General features: G+C 36.4%; 2 protein-coding genes across 3 annotated transcripts in view; one reads left to right on the top strand and one right to left on the bottom strand.

Annotated features, from left to right (window-relative positions):
* Nucleotides 1-6704: 6704 nt before the first annotated feature.
* On the bottom strand, nucleotides 6705-12833 carry dolk (dolichol kinase). Of its 2 annotated transcripts, none has more exons than XM_073935045.1 (2): nucleotides 10951-12070; nucleotides 6705-10822 (listed from the first exon to the last, which is right to left on the bottom strand). In XM_073935045.1, the coding sequence occupies exon 2, from the start codon at nucleotides 8760-8762 to the stop codon at nucleotides 7188-7190; it is 1575 nt and encodes a 524-aa protein (XP_073791146.1). In that variant the 5' UTR covers nucleotides 8763-10822; nucleotides 10951-12070; the 3' UTR covers nucleotides 6705-7187.
* A 259-nt stretch (nucleotides 12834-13092) lies between these two features.
* Nucleotides 13093-20942, top strand: part of nup188 (nucleoporin 188) — a 66954-nt gene continuing 59104 nt past the window's right edge. Inside the window, exons 1-4 of the mRNA XM_001922983.6 lie at nucleotides 13093-13131; nucleotides 14079-14133; nucleotides 15293-15366; nucleotides 18285-18369. Of these exons, the coding sequence (XP_001923018.1) occupies nucleotides 13106-13131; nucleotides 14079-14133; nucleotides 15293-15366; nucleotides 18285-18369 (240 nt within the window). The 5' untranslated portion in view covers nucleotides 13093-13105. The remainder of the gene's footprint in view (nucleotides 13132-14078; nucleotides 14134-15292; nucleotides 15367-18284; nucleotides 18370-20942) is intronic.

Genomic DNA, 20942 nt, shown 5'->3' on the forward strand with positions numbered 1-20942 from the left:
TGATAGGATAATCAGTCATTAGCTAAAGTTGGAACAGCTGTGAACAATCATAAGCACGTGATCCTCTCGAAATTTGTTTATGAATAAACTTCACAAAGTCACGGTTTGATTCGATTTTCAATTTAAAAAAGAAAAATTAAACAAAATCATAAACAAATCATACAGTAAATGAATTAAGGTAAGTTACACACATAATTGCCACCTGTCAATCACTTTTTCTGCGGGACTCGTAAATAGGCAGTGATCTGTGTCCTTGTAATGGCGTCGGTAAAAAAGGTGCACAACCAACAGGAACCAGCCAACAGTATCTGTGGTGTTCCCTAAAATTAACAAGTACAAGTGTGAAAGTGAGAGATTGAACCAGTTTACTGACCCGCTGACTGCCTGGACCCGCTCGAGCGCATGACAATGTGTGTGCGTCTCTGTGTGTGGTCACGTGATGTGCGTTTTCAGCGGTAGTGAGGAAGGAGGGCTGCTCAGAAATGCTAAACGCCAGTGTGGATGTGGATCGTTATAAAATGCCATTTAAAAACTAAGACCTATTAAATGTAAACAGGGCCTGAGTGTGTATTTTTATGGAGCAGATTTGCAACGGAGGCGGGGCGGAGGATCGCGATGCTGGTGTTGTCTATCGGCCCGACCCTAATACATAGCAGAGCTTGCAAACTGTGTTTTATTTTCGACAACCCGAACGTTGTCAACATAACTCACTGGAAATCCAAAATGCTTACACACCGGCGACTTCATTGAAAGAGGAGAGGGTTTAAGTTCTGTCGACGGGTCTCCTGCGTCTGCAGTTCAACAAGCTCTTCAACAAGCCTGTTTTTTTCTGCTTGGCAAGCCAAACTGACGTGACATGGGGGCGTGGCCGCATCAACGATTCCATTTTTTGATTCGATAATCGAAATTGAGCATGAATTTCGATTTGAAATCGAAATCGTGACACCCTTACATAATAACATAATGAAGTTTGGTGTCAGTAGCTGGGTTTCCATTCTAACGTGAAACAAGACTTTTCAAAGTGCAAATAGGGAAAAAAATCCCAATGCAAAATAGATGAGCCTGGTTATTAGAGCGCCTGCCCACTGAAGCGTTTTTGGCATTTCAATTGACAACCACGAAAAAATAAATAAATAAAATAAATCGCTCATCTCCAGAAAAACTCATGCGCCTTAACAGTTTTCACTTTGACCAATTGGTGGCGTTGTAAATAAATCGATGTGGTGTGGTCAGTATGAGATTATACAAATCCGATATAGATGCGCAGAGTTATTAGAGAGCCTGTCCACCGAAGCGTTTTTGGCATTTCAATTGACAACCACAAAAACCACTTGAGCTTTAGGATCTCGACACTGTTGAAACGTCAGTTTCACGTCAGCCATCCCTAGTTAACATGGTTATGAAGACCCAGCGAGTATGTTAGATAGTTAATTTGTGCACTAAATAAAAAAAGTTTGATCATATTATGGCGTAACTGGTATCAAAGTTCTTTGCATGATCTAAAGCAGTGGTTCTCAACTGGTTTGGCCATGGGAGCCACATTTTTACATGGTCATCAACCCGCGGCTAAAATTTTTTAGGACTATAATATAATTTAAGGAATTATAATTAATTTGTATTTTATTATTAACATACACAAGTTGTGACAGATAAATCACCAAGACTTACAAATAAACAATATTTTATTATTGTCATTTAACAAAATGTCTCAAATCATTTAAATATTACAAAGTAAAAACAACAAATGTTTGGTTTCTACATATGACACACTGAGGTTTTAAGCCTTTTTTTGTCATCAATATATGTAAATCCATCCTTTACATATTCTTTACATATACTTGCGCTTTGACATATTTTTTGCTATAATTAAATGAAATTTCACATGTCAAACGGTACAGTTATCGCTCGCGCATTTCAAGCATTTAAGCAAAATAGGTTAAAAATGAAACATTTGTTGTTTTTTTGACCACACACTCCGCGACCCACTGAAAATGTTCCCGCGACCCACCAGTTGAGAAACACTGATCTAAAGAATATATTAAAAGCAGAATCATGGCAATATGCAAAAATACCCATAAGATTTTTGACATTTTGTTATCATGTTTGACCACAAGGGGGTGCTGACCTAAAATGTTTTGCCAAGTGTCAAGGTTTATAACAATATGTCAGTGTATTTGTAAAATATAGCATTATACATCAGAGTTTAACATCGTACAAACAGCTGCAAATATCACTGAATGTGCATAATTGTCAAGAAAATGTCCCAAAAACCATATAGTTCCAAAAACAGGCAATTTAGCATGCAAAATATATTTGTTCTTTTGTTTTTCAAGTACACATATGTAGCACTTTTAACAATACATGTATTTGGAAAGTAGCTTTATAAAATCAAAAAATAAAGACAAAACATTTTCACCTTCACAAACTAAATGTAGACCCTTCATTCAGTGTTTTTGCATTCAGACGTGTGTGTGTGTGTGTGTGTGTGTGTGTGTGTGTGTTTTCATCAGGCAGCTCAGACCCAGACACCGTTAAAGGGTATTTTTCCATTTCTTCTTTTAATAGTGTGCAACTCAATCCCTGTCATTTATACTGGAGTGACGGACGCAGGATTTGAGTGAATGAAATATTAATGGTGTCTGAAGACGTCAGAGCTTTCAGGGAGCGCTCAAAAATGAACACTCACAACAATTTCATCATCATCGCATGTAAACCTTGGAAAATACAAACACACAATATAAACGAAGCTGCAGTTATTTCTGCACCATTAATGGAAGCAAATTAATTTTTGCCATCCAGATCATTATAGGTAACAAAGCAAAACCTTAGAAGCATTGCTGTTGCTTAAAAGAAATGTTAACTAAATTATTTTGTTTAACAATATAGAAATAACTTACCAGAATTAAAAACAATATAGACATATACAAAAAATGAGTTAAGACCACATAATATAATTACTAAAACTTCCATTCGTTGCCAGATGTGATGCAGGAAATGACATCTTTAATTTGTGCCACATTATAATAGTATCAAGTTTTCTAGTTTGCTTTACTACAATACTAGAGAAAGTGGTTATACTAGAATTTATTTCAGTGCATTTCTTTTCACTCTACAAGGGTTATGAACTCTCTAATAAGTGTTTTTTATTGCATTTTGGGGTCATATTTTATTACAAGGTTCCATTTTTTTAACATTAGTTAACTACGGCTAACATGAACTAGCAAAAGGCTGAAATATTTATTGATTTTCATGTTCATTTCAGCATGAACGAATACATATAAAAACATATCTGTTAATAATGTTAGAGGAGCTAACATGAAATGGCCATAAACAGTAGAGCTGCATGATTCACGATTCTGAGAATCACTTTACGGTTTGGAAATTATGATTCTGGCATGATTCAGAATTTTTTTAATGATTCAAAAATGTATAAAGGACTTGTTTCATTACTCCAAGAACCAGCATTTTTTTTTAAAACAAACCTCTTGAATAATTCAGTGACTCAAAGACTTGACTTGTCTCGTTAATAAATGAACCAGCATTTTTGAACAAATGCCTTAAACGAATCAACGACTCACTCTAAAAGGCTTTACATGCTTCCTTACTGAATGAACCAGCATTTTTGAACAAATCTCTTGAACGATTCATTGACTCGCTCATAGAGGCTTGACTTGTTTCATTATTTAAAGCAAGAGTTTAACAAATCTCTTAAACGATTCATTGACTCACTCATAAAGGCTTGCCTTGTGTCATTACTTGAACCAGAGTTAAACAAATCTCTTGAACGATTCATTGACTCACTCATAAAGGCTTGCCTTGTGTCATTACTTGAACCAGAGTTAAACAAATCTCTTGAACGATTCATTGACTCACTCATAAAGGCTTGCCTTGTGTCCTTAATTGAACCAGAGTTTAACAAATCTCTTGAACGATTCATTGATTCAATCATAAAGGCTTGACTTGTGTCATTACTCAAAGAACCAGTATTTTTTAACAAATGCCAAGAATGATTCAATGATTCACTCATAAAGGCTTGTCTTGTATCATTACTTGATGAACCAGAGTTTTAGAACAAATCTCTTGAATGATTCAATGACTCACTCTTAAAGACTTGACTTGTTTCCTTGATGATTCTTAATTTTTTAAACAAATCTTTTGAATGATTCAATGAGTTACTAAAGGCTTAACTTGTTTCGTTACTCAATGAATCAGTGTTTTTGAACAAATCTTATGAATGATTCAAAGACTTACAACCAGCAGTTTAAACAAACCTCTTGAATGATTCAGTCGTAAAAACTTGACTTGTTTCATTACTGGATAAATCAGCATTTTTGAACAAATCTTTTGCATTGACTCACTTGTAAAGGCTTGAATTGTTTCATTACTTGATAAACCTGCATTTTGAACAAATCACTTGAAAGATTCAAAGAAAAACTCAAAAGACTTGACTTGTTTCATTAATCAATGGTCCAGCTTTTTAAACAAATCTCTTGAACGAATCAATGACTCGCTCAAAAAGGCTCGTCTTGTTACTCAATGAATCAGGGTTTTTGAACAAATCTCATGAATGATTCAAAAACTTACTCATAACCAGCATTTAAAACAAACCCCTTGAATGATTCAATGATTCACTCAAACACTCATAAAAGCTCGACTTATTTCATTACTGGACAAACCAGCCTTTTTAAACAAATCTCTTGAGTAATTCAATGACACAAAGACTTGACTTGTTTCATTGATCAATGAACCAGCATTTTTTAACAAATGCCTTGAATGATTCAATTGTTAACTCATAAAGGCTTGACTTGTTTCGTCACTTGAGCCAGAGTTTAACAAATCTCTTGTACGATTCATTGATTCAATCATAAAGGCTTGACTTGTGTCATTAATCAATGAATCAGAATTTTTGAACAAATGCCTTGAATGATTCAATGATTCACTTATAAAGGCTTGACTGGTTTCATTACTTGATGAACCAGCATTTTTGAACAAATCACTTGAAAGATTTAAAGACTCACTCAAAGACTTGACTTGTTTCATTTATCAGTGGTCCAGCTTTTTTAACAAGTCTCTTGAATGAATCAATAGCCCCTTTCACACATACAGACCTTTCCGGAAAATTACCGGCAATTTTCCGGAAAGGTTGTATGTGTGAACAGGTCCTTTTTGAAAATACCGGTAAATTCGTTCTGGCTATTTTCCGTAAAGAGAAGTTGTAACATTACCTGCAATTTGCCGAAATGCTGCGCTGTGTGAACGCAGAAGTAAGATTTCCGGAATAAGTGCGTGCACGTCTAGAACGTGCTGACGTAAGACGTCTGCTTTAGCCAATCAGAACAGTCAGACGCATTTACGTCCGCGCGGTTTATGAGAATAAAAGCCTTCGAATATTTTTCCAGACACATTTAGCTGCTAGAAGTTAGTCAGATCACGTTTATATGTTCTTCTTAATGCCAACTGTGTAAATAATCATCGATAAGATGCTTATGATAAGCCGTTGTTTGTTTACCTTCAAGCTTTGCGTGTGCCTGTGAAACAGCCTGTGAGCGCCTGCACATGCACATATTATGAACATCTCGACATGCGAAAGTGATCCTGTGAAAGTTGTTCACAATATTGATCATCCACAGAGTTTGTAATGTAGTCAAATGTTTACAAATACAAGCGCAGCCGTTTAAAGCTCATTTGTGGTGAATGATGTCAGAATTTACCGGTATTTTGGAATGGATGTGTGAATGCTCTTTTCCGGAAAAATTCCGTAACGTCCTCGCCTGTGTGAACAGCGCTTTTTTGTATATACCGGTACAGTCGTTCCGTAAATTTTCTAGATATTTATGTATCACTGTGTGAAAGGGACTAATGACTCACTCAAAAAGGCTTTACATGTTTTCTTACTGAATGAACCTGCATTTTTTTTTTTTTTACAAATCTCTTGAACGATTCATTGACTTACTCATAAAGGCTTGACTTGAGTCATTACTCAAAGAACCAGTATGTTTTAACAAATGCCATAAACGATTCAATGACACGCTAAAATGTTTTATATAACTAGTAAAATGTTATGTACTCACCCTCACCATGGGGAAGATAAAAAAGGTGATATTAGAAATTAGTTAGTTAAACTATTATGTTTAAGGCAAAACTAAATGAGTTGAATATGACTTATCTGTCATCTGTTGAACCTTCATTTTTGAACAAATTTCTTAAATGATTTAATGGCTCACTTGACTTCGCTTAATTCATTATTGGACAAATCAGCTTTTTTGCATGAATCTTGAACAAATGATTTATTGTCGCCACCTACTGGCATGAGTCAGAATAAGATTGAATCAATATTGTGATTTTTAACAATTAATCATGCAGCTCTAATGTTGTATTTTACTTGATTCAAATAAATATTGTAACAAACATAACGCAACATAAGGGACAGATCACCCAAAAATGAAATTTTTCTCACTATTTACTCACTTTTACAAACTTTTATGAATTTCTTTCTTCTGTTGAACACATTCATTCATTCATTCATTCTCTTGTCTGCGTAGTCCCTTTATTAATCCGGGGTCACCACAGCAGAATGAACCGCTAACTTATCCAGCACATTTTTACGCAGCGGATGCCCTTCCAGCCGCAACCCATATCTGGGAAACATACACACACACACTCATACACTACGGACAATTACTAGCCCTCCCAATTCACCTGTACCACATGTCTTTGGACTGTGACCGGAGCACCTAGAGTAAACCCACGCGAACGCAGGGAGAACATGCCAACTCTGCAAAGAAACGCCAACTGAGCCGAGGATCGAACCAGGGATCCAGCGACCTTCTTGCTTTGAGGTGACAGCACTACCTACTGCGCCCCTGTTGAACATAAATATTCTGAAACATTGATAATACGCAGCCATCTAACATCCATAGTAGGAACAAAAAATACTATGGAAGTCAATGGAACAGAACAGTGTTCAACAGAAGAAAGAAATTCAAAGTGGAGGATGAGTTAATGATGAAACATTTATCATTTTTGGGTGAACAATCTCTGTAATGTAGCGGCTAACATTAAAAACAGGGACCTTATTATAAAGTACCCATATTTCGTTCAAAATCCAAAAGAAGTCCAAAACTAGCGCGGTACCGTAGTTTATGAATTTAATATGTCTGTGCATTGGCATGAGTGTGGTTTTGACCTCATAGCAGCAGGAGGATGTAGAGATACAGAGGAAGCAGAAGGTTGTCAATCTGCGACGTATAGGCCTCCAACATGGCCACCATAGAGATGGATCCCACCACCCACGAGTAGCTGGCGTTCAGGTTAATACTGCTGTCGGCGATGAGGAAAACCACCACAGCGATAATCTGAGCGAACACAGAGGACGCCGTGCCCTCAAATGTCTTCTTAGTCCCAGGCCAGCGGATTTCACCCACGTTGCTGCCGAAAACGGATGCCACTGTGTCCCCGACCCCTACAGCAAGGACTCCAGCATAGGGTACTAGCCCACTAGCGCCCCCTAGGCCTCCTTTTGGGGTGCACATCCCAGGTGTCAACCACAGTGGAAGAGAAACGCCAAGAAGAAGATAAATATGAGTGAGAATAAGTGGTCCTGAATCTCTCTCATCAAGGAATAAGGTGAGAAGACGTCGAAGCGGAGCCCCGAATGGTCGAATGCGAAAATAGCGGACATATTCGAGAAACAAAAATGCAGAGAGGCAAACAACCGCAGACAAATGCAGCAAAGGACGATCCAGAGCGAGTCCGGGAGCGAAGGTTAAAACGGTGAGCAGGTGGAAATACTTCCGCACTGTCGTTGATGCTTGATGCTTCTTGCTGCCTGCAGATCGATGACTATTTTGATGCATCACAACGGCAACTGCTAGAAGCGCCAAAGCGGCCCAAAACCCAATGAGCCAAAGTCGAGTGTTTGATTCAGTGATGAAATGCATCAACCAAGTGATTGGATGGTGCTGCGTGAGTAGAGATAGCCAAGGAACCAATAACCCCAATCCCAAAACCGCAGTCATGGTATGGAAGAAGAGCGACGCTGACCAGGTTTCAGATTCCATGAATATAAAAAGCACGGCGAAGAATATTCCCAACAGCACTAACCCTAAAACAGCTACCGGGAGGAAATACGGAAGCGGGTCTGAGTTTGCATTTCCAGACGAAGCCAGAGAGCGCTTAATTAGCTGGTTGATGATAAAACTAATCCCGCCAAGGATCAGAAGGGCTTCGCCGGGGGTGAAGCAACGTGGAAGGAGGTACAGCAGGATTAAACTTAGATACACAAAAATCAGAAGCACCTCCAAGACTTCGATGACCTCAGACACTGTTAGTGTTTGCTTCACGGTGTACAGAATAGCACTACTAGCAATTCCGGCGATAACACAAGTGTTTGTTGGCACCGGCCGCGTGATTCCCAATGCGATGAGCGAGAGGAATAGAGCCAACATCATTCCGATTACTGTGATGACCATTGCGAATCGCTCCATGTAGACGTTTCCCACAGCGAGGCAGCGGCCTCGTAGGGTGAGTCCCAGTAGTGGCAGCACCATACTGGCTGGCAGGACGCCGCTGTTGGCTGAAGGACGAAACTGGAAGACGGCGGCACCAGAGCGAATCAGACGATCCCATTTGTGCTGCACATAAAAAGCCTGGACGGCCAATGCCATGCAGCACCAGGACAGCTGATTCCACACGGCCATGTGTACGGAAACCACCATGGCGAACACCACCGCAGATTCAACCAGCACTGGATCCATCTGCATGACTGCAGAGTGTGTGTGAAGGTTTGCAGAAAAAAAAATGATGGACTTTCTTTTGTGTCAGAAAGTTCCTGGTGCACTAATAAACATTGTCCACTTCTTGTCCTCTCACATACAGCCAGTTAGACCTGGGTAAAGACACATTCAGAAAAAAACAATCATTAGACACAAAGATACAAATAATATCTAAACAATAATTGAAAACACTCAATGCTATAATTGTAAATTACGATATCCTGGAACAGATAGGGCTAACGGATTCGACATGTTACCAGAGGAGGGAGAGGTGTCGCGGATGAAAGTGGAGAGGGTTGGGGAGTCACAGAAGAAAGTGAAGAGTCGTGGGGCGGGGGTGCGTGTGAGGAGGGGGATCAGTAAAATAAGGTGCTGGACCAGATTTCAGAGGTGCCAGATCCGGATCTGACTTGTTCCGGTACAAATTAAGCCCTGGTAACACTTCATTTTAAGTCACAATTTCCGGTGTTTACTAGTGGCTTATCATCTTACATTTGATCTTATCGTATCATTTATATTTATGCATTTAGCAGATTCTTTTACCCAAAGCCACTTACACCCATAACCACACACCCAGGGAGCAGTTGGGGGTTTAGTGCCTTGCAAAGGAATTACCTCATGGTATTGAGGTGGATATTCCCACCAACAATCCCTGCTGGTGCCGAGACTCTGCAGCTCTGCACAGGAAATTTGGCTAGAGGAGAAATGGTTGTGCCCAACTGAGCCTGGTTTCTCACAAGGTTTTTTTTTCCTTCACTTTCGTCAATTGGTGAAGTTTATTCCTCGCCACTGGCTTGCTTGGTTTGGGACTTGTGGAGCTGCGCATTTATGGATTTGCTCTTCAGTGTTTGGACTTTCAGCAGTGAAATTAAACCACACTGAACTGAATTAAACTGAACTTCAACTCTGAAAACTGCACTGACACAGTTTCAATTTACTAGAACTTCTATGTTAAGCTGCTTTGACACAATCTACATTCTACATTCACAGATCTACAATCTACTAGAAGCGCTATAGAAATAAATATGAGTTAAATTGAGCACAAACCTGTGACCTATGGATCGCAAGTTCAACTTTCTAACCATAAGGCCATGGCCCTCCAACATCTTACTGTGCATTCACACCGAAGACGGCGAAGACGTCAAAGTTCGCACTGGCCGCCCTGGCGACAACACAGCTCCGGCGGCAAGAGCTTCAAAATGCGCAACATTGATCTCGTGATTAACCCTTGCAGCATATCAGCAAATCAGTTATATTTCTGCATAAAAACGTGCTTTCAAGCATGAAAATATTGCACGCTTTTTATCCAATTCATTTAACTATGGAAGATCAAGTTGTTGCGTGTGGTGTGGCTTTGCTCCTCTTGTCCAATATGTGTCTATATGTCTGAAATATTCTGAAGCAGCAATACTGTTTGGTTTTGTCGCATGAGATTCTCGCTTTTTTAAAGACAAAATAAATATATAACATTAATGCAACATCAGTAACTCGGTAGAAACTTTTTAATGTATGTCCCTGTAAGAAAACATTGGACATAATTGGAAATCCGGCGACTGCAATAATCAAACCCTTGGGTCAACTGTGGTCGGAACCAAAGTTCACAGAACTGTGTTCTCTCTAGACTCCTCTAAACCGGTGAACTTCTACATTCTGATTGGTTGCCACCAAACCACGTCATAGCTAATTACCATAAAGTTGACTTAATTTCAACTCTACTCGATGCCCACATCGGCGAAGATGCGCTGCTCCTCGCTGCCGACTTCCAATAAATAAATGAATGGCTTTCCGCTACTTTGACGCTCTCGTTGCTTTCGGTGTGAACACAGTTATTCTGATATTATTCTACATCCCTAACCCTACCCAAAAACCACTGTAATTAATGATGGGTTCCACACAATTCCTTTATGTTCTCTCAACACAAATTGAATAAGTTAACTACAATTTTTTGTGTATTGAATATAAAATTTGTCACACGTTGTCACAAAAAACCTAAGAATTGTGTTGTTTCAACTCATTTTAAATAAGTAGTTTAAACTAAGCTACTACATCTACTAAAGCAAAGGAGGAGGTTGTTTGGTCCAACTTGAATCGATACTTCAGGTTGAACTATCGATACACTATTGTGAAAGAAAATATCGCCATAGTTCGATATATCAATATTTTTGCACAGCCCTACTATATCATGGTAATATCAAAAGTTCCTACTAGGTGTGTAAATACCAAAAATGCTAAATTTATATAAGAAATGTTGTAATTCTATATCATGTGAAAGTACTAATGTTACTGCCATCAAATGACAGCACTGTACAATAGTACATTTTTAGGTCATCGTCACTTAAAAATCAATGTAAAAGTTTTGAAAGACAGAAATGTATACAATTGAGTCTCTAAGCCTTACACTGAAAACCCTAACAAGTTGACTGAGCTAAATTAACTTAGTAAACTGGTTGCCTCAATTTAATTGAGTAATGGAGTCTCCCAAAACTTGCATATTTAAGTTTATTTAACTTGCCTGTTTTGTAGACTATACTTAAATTGTTCAGTTCACCAAACTTACTATGTTTAGTGAACTGAACAATTTAAATATAGTCTATTTAAGTACTAAAGTTGGTGAACTATTTTTTAGGATCAAAACTCAACATTTTAAATTATGTTCAGTCAACTTTACTTAATTGTTTAAGTAAAGACAACATTAGGGTTTTCAGTCTACTTGACAGCATTTTTGGGCACATTTAATCCTCTCTATAATATCCAAAATTGTTGGATAGTCAGCTAAACGTACTGTAAACTGTTCAGAGCGTATATTTCCACACCCTGAAAGGAAAGCAGCATCTGAACTTTAGACACTGTGAACTCTAGCACTGTTGAACGCCAGGGATTTCTAAACATGGTAAATTATGAAGACAAAAGTAAAACGATCTGGTTTTACAAGATGCTCTGGCATTACATTGATTAATAATACATATAAATAATAGAGCCTGGCCTGTATTAAATATTAGGGTTTCTAAGTACTGTATTTAATGCTGTATGTGTTTTTTTATTGATATTTTTAAGTATCCAGAAAAAAAAGATTAGAAGTAGTTTAATAATCATATGAAATTATAAATTTTTTATGTCTCAGAAGAAAAAACAACCAAAATCAATTAATTCAAGTTTGTAGCATTAATAGATCATTAATTAAAATAAAATATATTAACAATACAAATTTCTGGCACTATTTTATTAGCACTTTATATAACACATAATAAAAAAACACATTTTAAAATAAAAGTTACTTTTAACATCTTTCTTCAGACAAAACCAAAATGCAGAAAATAATATAATAATATATAATAAATCATAATATAATATTTTTTATAAATACAAAGGTCATTAAAAATGTAACACTTAAATATAATATATAATTGTATTATTATTATTATTTATACTCTCTATAATTAATCTATAACATATAATTCATTCGTTCATTCATTTTCAACTTAGTGCCTTTAATATACAATTATCTCTAATAAATTATATAATAAGTGCCCAGAAAAATATTACATTTAACGAAACCATATTTAAAACATTTGTTTTCAGAATAAATCTATTTATAAAATCATTTCAAATTACCTACACATTTATACTAATTATTTTACACCAAAATACGAAGGTTTAACGAACAGTTGTATTATTAGACATAAAAGATTATATTAGAAAGGAACCATGCATCATTTACAAGCACATTAGCTTAACAATGCATGAATAAACAATCGCATAGATGTTATATGTTTATTTGAATTACATGTCAGCCTTAACATTAAATCAGAATCCTAATCCAACAGCAATACTGATGATTTCTGTCATTTTAAAGGGTTTTTACTGCTGTTAAGGAGGATGATGGGCTTTACAGCACAACTGAAATGACAGCTCATTCTCTTTATTAAACAAGCTGTACAGTAAACAAACGCTGAAACGTCACATTGCACAATATAACGATTATTCTTACCTGTTTCTCTCTTATTTGTCGCTTAATTCTCGAACAAAGGGAAATATTCCTAATATTTTGCTGTGACTCGTGCTTTTTTACGATCAGCTGCTCTCTGACTGACTGACGGTGGGAGCGGCCATGTAGGACAACCAACCGGGACACGTGGTGCCAGAATAATCACGTGACCAAAATCAAAAATGTTTTTAGTAAGTATTTTTATTATCTATATATTTTTTTGTACTTAATATTTTAAATATACACATATGTTCACATAAGAATATAAGTATGTTTGTGTTTAGGATTTAATCAAGTCATGTGACTCAAAGTGCTCTAGAGTGTTGGTCACGTGATCCGGGTGAAGATGGCGGACTCGGAGATGTGTGTCAGGTAAAATGGAAGAAAGAGAAACTTACTTTGGCTCTTCTCAAAGAGCTACGCTGATATTTGTAGTTGGATAATGTGTCAGTTTTATAAATATCGTATTTAGCCTTGGGATATTTGGGAAATATACTTTTGACGTGCTGTTTATTTGTAATTTAACGGCCGCATGAGTCGGTCGCGTGCGCTGACAGACGCGCGCGGCTCAAATTCAAATGTTAACTTGTAACGTTAGTCTTTATAAAGTCATCTATTTTCATTAATTTATACAGAATAAACATGTTAATCTTGATTCTATGTGAATGTTTCACCGGTTTCGACTGTGTTGGTGAGAACGAATGTGTGTTTATGTTTAAAGTGATGAATGAGTTTCATTGTGTGTATACACATAACGTTATACAATATATAATTATTTACTTATTTGTAATTATAATTAAAGTGTGTATATATACATCCAGGTATCATAAATTGCACAATTTCATAAATCGTTCATTCTTAATAGGCTGTTTAAGTTGTTCAAAAACTGTAGCGTAACTTAATGTGAGTTTCAATAAAGTTGTTGGATTTAAAGTCCGATATTATGTGTGAACTCCTTATAAATGTTGAGGTAAAGTTGGTTTATTTTCGCACATTCATTCATTGTTGAACAGTGTTAACTTGTGACACAGTCCTTAATATTGTTTAGCATGCTATGAATGTTTAGTCTGAAATCGCATGAAAGTTGGACTTGAAAACAACATTAGTTTCATTTAATTGACTGTGAAAAGTGTTGTACTTTGGCAAAGAATACTTTAATGAAATTATAATATTATTGAGAAAGTCAGAATGTGTGAAATATGAACCCAACTTTACCTCAATTTCATCACTGATTACTTGTTCCATTGCAGAACATAATTTAAAAGAAATGTTTCTCCATCCAATGAATTAATAACAAATTCTTAAAAACGTTTTTCTAGGAGCAGCCGGGAGTTATGGTCAATCTTGCTGGGAAGATCTGCACTGCGAGAACCGGTTAGTGCTCAAACCAATGTTGTTCCATCATGTAATAACATTATATATTCACAAACTGTATTAAATAGCTGTTAATATGTTAAATATTAAGCCAAAGGGATGGTTTATTTTAATAAAACTCACTGTTTAGTCACTTAAGTGGTTCTAAACTTGTATGTGTTTCTTTCTTCTGTTAAAAACAAAAGATATTCTGATGAATGTTAGGAAAACAACACTTTAGTTGGCACATTTGTTCAGTGATAACTTGATATGCTCCCTAAATTGTTTACCATGGTACTTTGAATATTGGGTCTGAAATCACATGCGAGTATGACTTAAAACAACATTAGCACTATTTATTTGACTGTAAACAATGTTGTACTCTTATAGTCATTGGCTCCTAATATAATTTCACTATTTAGTATTTGCAAAAAATACACTTCTGAAATTAGATTATTAAAGAGACAGTCTGTATGTGTGAATATAAAACCAACTTTACCTCAATCAATTCAATTCAGCTTTATTTGTATAGCGCATTTACAATGTTGGTTGTGTTTTTAGTGTTTAAGTTCAGTTCAGTTTAGCTCAGTTCAGTGCGGTTTAAAATACATTGATGCGTAGCTCTACCGATCCTTAACCATGCAAGCTAGTGGCGACAGCGGATAGGGAAAAAAAACTTCACTGAGGAGAGTGAAGAAAAAAAAAACTAATGAGAAACCAGACTCAGTTGGGCACAACCATTTTAATTTCTCCGCTGTCCAAAAGTCTTGTGAAGAGCTGCAGTCTCAGCCGTAGAGACTGGAAGCTGGCCAGTGAAGACTCTTCTGTCCCTGGAGTGTCACTAAATCACTTTGGTTTACTTTCTGTGTTTTTTAAGATTGATTTGAAAGAAAAAGCTATTGACTTCCCTTGTAGAAACTAAAAATACTTTGGAAGTCTATGGCTGTTTTTTCCTTAGCATTCTTCAGTATATCTTCCTTCGTGTTCAACAGAAGACAGAAACTCATACAGGTTTGAAACAAGTGGAGGAGAGTAAATGATGTCAGAATTGACATTTTTGGGTGAACTATCCCTTGTAGAGAATTCTGAAACCTCACTAATCTGATGAACTTTTACAATGTACTCTTATTTACTAAACCTCACAGAGTTTTTTTCCATATATTCTGGTAATATCTTGCAGGCCCAAATTGAGGATGAGTTGAATCGGAACTGGGAGAGACTTTTACAGGGTCTGTCCTTCTACAAACAACCCAGGTAACAACATTTTAGCAATAAATAATAACTTTTAACCATTTTATTATCTCACTACAGTGATGAAGGCGTTTAAAGCTATTACAAGTCAAGTTGAGTCAAGTTTTATTGTCATCCCTTTACATGTGTAGACAAACAGTGGAACAAAATGTGTCTCGCTAAATAAATTAACAATCATAAATATGAACACAACACTGGACATTAGAGCTATTTTACTACCATACCGGAGCGGTGATATAACTATACTAACTACTAACTGTTCATATACTATAAATACTTAACTATACACATAACCTAGAGTTATAAGTAAGAATAATATTGCGCAAGATGTTGTGTAAAAGAGATATTTAGGGTTGAAGAAAACTAGTAGTGCAACATGATTTGCGATACATTTACAGGTATACATTGTTTTTCTTATTTAATCCTTGTAAGATGGAGTTAAAGTAAAGTGTCCTATGCATTTGGAGAGAAGAGTGGTTCTACAGGTGGTGTCAAAGCCACTCACCTGTGTGATGCACAATGTTTGTCCATGTATTGTTTACATGCACCCGATAATAATCGTTGATCAGATTGGGAGATCTTGTGAGAGCTGTTATCTTATTTTATTCACTATTTTTATTCCATCTTATTATATTTCATAATGTTTTATTATTCATACTCATACATCAAATCACTTTTATTGTCGCATCATCAGCAGCACGTGTGCTATGATGAGTGAAAAGCTTAGGTGCTGGCTCCAGACAGTGCAAATACAATGACAGTGCAAAATACAAGAGCATACTCCCGAAAAAAAAAAGGACAATGTAAGATTGACAGCGAAAGTATTGTTTCAAGTATGGATTGGTGAATAGCTGTTGTTCCTAAAAAAAAGTGCTTTATAAATAAGCTTTGACTTTAAAATGACTTCATGTAAACACTGTGAAAAATCCAATCTTGATCCAAATTAAATTTCAGTTAGATTTAAGTGGGTGGTGTACGCAAGAAATAATATTTTTTAATAGAAAAGGACAGTTTTACCAAAGAAATTGGACTAGAACAGGGGTGCTCAATCCTGTTCCTGGAGATCTACCTTCCTGCAGATTTCAGTTGCTACCCATATCAAACACACCTGCCTGTAATTATCAAGTGGTGTTCAGGTCCTAATTAATTGGTTCAGGTGTGTTTGATATGGGCAGCAACTGAAATCTGCAGGAGGGTAGATCTCCAGGAACAGGATTGAGCACCCCTGGACTAGAAACATTGGCTGTTTCTCAATATGCGTTCCTTAGTGGTCTTGCGTCCTCGTGTTCTCGTGCAACGTCATCATCAGCTGCCTAAGTTCAGTTCCAATACTCAAGACCGCAAGTACGGAGGACGCAAGAAACTTCCCGGATGTGTTCTTGATATCGAGGACGCACTGATGCAGACTTGATAACCGAACTCGCTCTGGAAGTCCCAGAAGTCATTGCGACTGGAGGTGGGAAGCGCAGCATTTTATTTAGATTTATTATTAAAGTTCAGAGATATCACTTATTTACCTCAGGAGTTTCCCTAAATGAAACGGTGAAAGTAAACATTAACATGAACATCTTAATAAAGGAATAAACACATTAAGAGTTGTTTGTTTGCTGAAATTCGTATTAAAATCTGTTTTATTTATATTGTGCAGAGTATATTTCTAATGCTTTTATGCAAAGTATATATTTTGAAGAGGGGGGAAACAATAAATCATTGTTTGAGTGCTGTAATGTTGAAATAATTTCCATTTAAAACGTGTGAAGGTCACATGACCATCAGGAAGAACGCAGCATCCCATTTCTCAAAGGACGCGTTCTCTGTCCTCGTGGTCTCCTGAGTTCGTTCTTCCGAGGACACCTGGCAAGACCGGTCTCCACAAGAACACAAGTCCGGTCTCTGCGTTCTTGGAATTGAGAAACAGCCATTTTCTTAAAGTGGAAGTTAATGGGTTAAAATGGACATGAGAATTGAGGACATTTTTACTGTATCAGACTTGAAAAACCAAGATGCTTACTCTCAACTCCTTACACTCAATTCCTTTTATAAGACTTTGTGATCCATTTCTGGACCAGCCTGATAGTCTGAGTTTGTTTCCTCAGACTATCAGGCTGATGAACACTTAACACACCTCACACAGACTCTTCCATACCCCTCACTGCATACCATCAATATGTAGCATGCACTACACTTTAACCAACCCATACTTAAAACAATACTGCCTACAGCTATGTGTACACCTATTCATTGCACATATCGCTGTCAATTTTACATTGTCCTGTTTTTTTTTGGGAGTATGTTGTTGTTTTTTGCACTGTCTGGAGCCAGCACCTAAGCTTTTCACTCATCATAGAAAACGTGCTGCTGATGATGTGACAGCAAAAGTAATTTGATTTGGACTATATGAAAGGCCTGCCACATTATACCTGGCAACTTGCATAATATTATACCTGGCAACTTGTCATTTTGTTAGAAGGTTTTTTTGTACTTTATTTATTATTGTTGTTATTAATTATAATAAAAATTGTTTTATTTTTATGCTGTTACTCTCTGATATTATAGTTATGTACATTTAATGTGCTTAATTAGGTATTTTTATATATTTTTAATGTTTTTGTATTGTTAATTGAGTTAATGAACGAGAGTTTGGGGGATGTGATTAACAGTGGACAATATGTCACTGTTTAGCTCTCTCAATACTTAACTTCTTTTATTACACAAAAGATCAATAATTAAAAAAATGGACGTACGATTTGAATGGGATTGCATAGTGTTCATATAAATATATCTCACAATCTGAAATCAGATTTTATTCTTTCAGACTGTTGACAATTGGTGCATGCAAACATACCTGAAATGTGAAATAAGAAACATGTCCTTTAAAATGTTACTATACATGGGATTATAAGTGTTAATGTTATGTGCAGCACATCGGCAGCAGACAAGCTGAAAGCAGATAAAGACACACCACAGGCTCTCAAAGACTTTGGGCTCAGGATCAGCAAACTCTTGGTAAGTGTGTGGCACATTGGTTGTGCTTTAAAATCTATGGAGCTGCCTACTAAGACCAGTTAAGTTTAGGTTATCATATATGCATTTGTATGACATTTAAAAACATTACTAGGTTTTTTCTTTTATTTACATTTTTACATACTGACACAGTAAGTGGCTATTCACACAGAATGGGTTTTTTAATTCTAGTGTGTTACTTTTCCATTGTTATTCTATGCAAACACACATTTGACAGACTTGTAAGACATTACACTTCCATCTTGTATTTTCGAAAACACTCAAGCCATGTCAAGTTATAAGAATTGCCACTTTTACACACAGCGCTGATCATCAGTGTCATTTCCAAGGTAGTAGACCAATCAGAAGGAGTCTGATGCAGGGAAAGCGTCTGTTTAAAATAGCATGTTGGCATGATGACTGTTTAATTTGATGGCAACATGGCAGAGGAGATTTTTCTTCTTCTTTTTGTTTTAAAGAAAACTTCCCTGATTACTGCATCTTACGTTTTTAGACATAAAGGGCCCTATCATACACCCGGCGCAAGGCGTGACGCAGTTGTTGTTTGCTAGTTTCAGCTTGGCGCAAGAGTCGTTTTGACGTTTTGCACCACGCTGTTTAAATAGCAAATGCATTTGCGCTCATATAAGCGCCCATAGGCGTTCTGGTCTAAAAGGGGAGGCGTGTTGAGGTGTATTGCTGGCGCGTTGCTATTTTGAGAAACTATAATAGATTTTGCAATAGACCAGAACAAAGCCAGTCTATTGTCCAACGCAGAGCGCGCTAGTTGTGTGCCTCACTTAAACACTGCTTAATACACACAAGATGTAGAGCAATACGCAAATATCTTAACATATGAAAAAGAATTACAATAGTAAAGATGTATATAGAATATAATAAGAATATATATTGGATATAAAGGATTAAAATATTACAAAACATCTTATTTTCTAGCCTACATAAATATAAAAACCATACTTTCATGCCTTCTTCATCATTTTGGGAGGCTTTTTCAGTTCTTTCATAACAGTTTGCTTTTGTATAATGTTATTATTATTTGTAGTACTGTTTATTAAATCCATATTTATGTTTGTTTTATTAAAAACAAGCTTAAATTTGCCCACCTGTCAAGTTTTAGACCATATGCATGTGTATTTGGATATAACTCAGTTGTTTGAACACACTTTGTTATTATTGTTCATTTATTCGTTTGCTGGAAATTAGAACTGAATTTAGAAATAGTATTGAAACAAATCTTTGCACTTAACAAACTAAATTAATTATTTATAGGCTAATTGATATCTGTGCGTACAAGGTTTCCCTATCCATGAGAGCGAAAGTGAAAGTTAATAATTTATCTCTCATTCTCGCGATGCATATGCTCTGTTTAACTGTTTTCTTACTTGTGAAATGCTCAGTTTTTCCACTTACTTTATGTCATGTAAATAGCAAATGCACCATGGCGTGACGCAACTGGCTTTTAAAAGGAATGGGAGATGGAACTCTGATTGGTTTATTCTCAAAACACACCTATAACTCGTTAAGGAAATAAATTCAACCCTTTTAGAGCACGCGCCACAGCGCAAAGTGGATTTTTCCGTCCTTATATCAGCAAAAGTGGATTCTGACACGCCCTGAATGCGTTTGCGCCCTACGCTCTGTGCTTTGCGCATGAACCGTCAAAATAGAGCCCAAAGACATGTTTTGTGTGAATGGCTCATAAGTAGGGCCAGGCAGAGTCTGCAGGTCTTTTTAGCTATTTCTGTGCAGAACTTTGTAAAACAAATTTGCAGATTAGCGCAGAATGATTTTGAGAAAGTTGGAGCTGAAAACCTTACACGCACACAAAATATATGGCTGATTCCAGCGTTATGGACGTGACATTTGCAGAAAAAAAATTAAACGTATATACTCGGAGAATGTATATGTTAACAGAATATTGAAATATCTGTTTATATTTTTATTACCCCTTAACCATGGAGTTTAGGCATCAAAAAAATATCAGTCTATGCAGGCGTTTTATATTTAAAATGACGGCAAAATGAATGCGTTACGGACGTGACAAAAAAAAGACATGAGTTTTGTGAGTTGACATACTTGGTTAAAATTCTGTGAATAAAAATGCAGAAGCCAAAAATATTTATAACAGTCAAAAGGATAAGGGTTGGCTCTGCATGGGACATTTTTAATTCATTTTATTTAGTTTTTCATTTTTGCATTAATGAGGGAAAACTATCGTTACGGACGTGACTTGTCTTCGTTACGGACGTGACTGCTCTGAAATTGACAGTTGACACATTATGAAAATCAGATAAATGCTTTCAAAACTTGACAAAAGACCTATTTGTGGATATCTGTTGGGTGTGTAAACCAATAAACTTTAACCTCTGAGACATCTGAATGGTAAGGTTGCACAATTAATCAAACTTTAATAGATATCACCTTGTTATATTTAATTAGTATTATGGCATGTGTGTTGTTAAAGGTTAACGCACGTTCGAATGTTCAAAACTCAATTCGTAAACAGTGGTGCATGCTAACATGGTGCTTTTATTCTCTGAATAATATAGAATTGA

Source organism: Danio rerio, chromosome 21, assembly GCF_049306965.1.
Source record: "Danio rerio strain Tuebingen ecotype United States chromosome 21, GRCz12tu, whole genome shotgun sequence".
NCBI classification, from domain to species: Eukaryota; Metazoa; Chordata; class Actinopteri; order Cypriniformes; family Danionidae; genus Danio; species Danio rerio.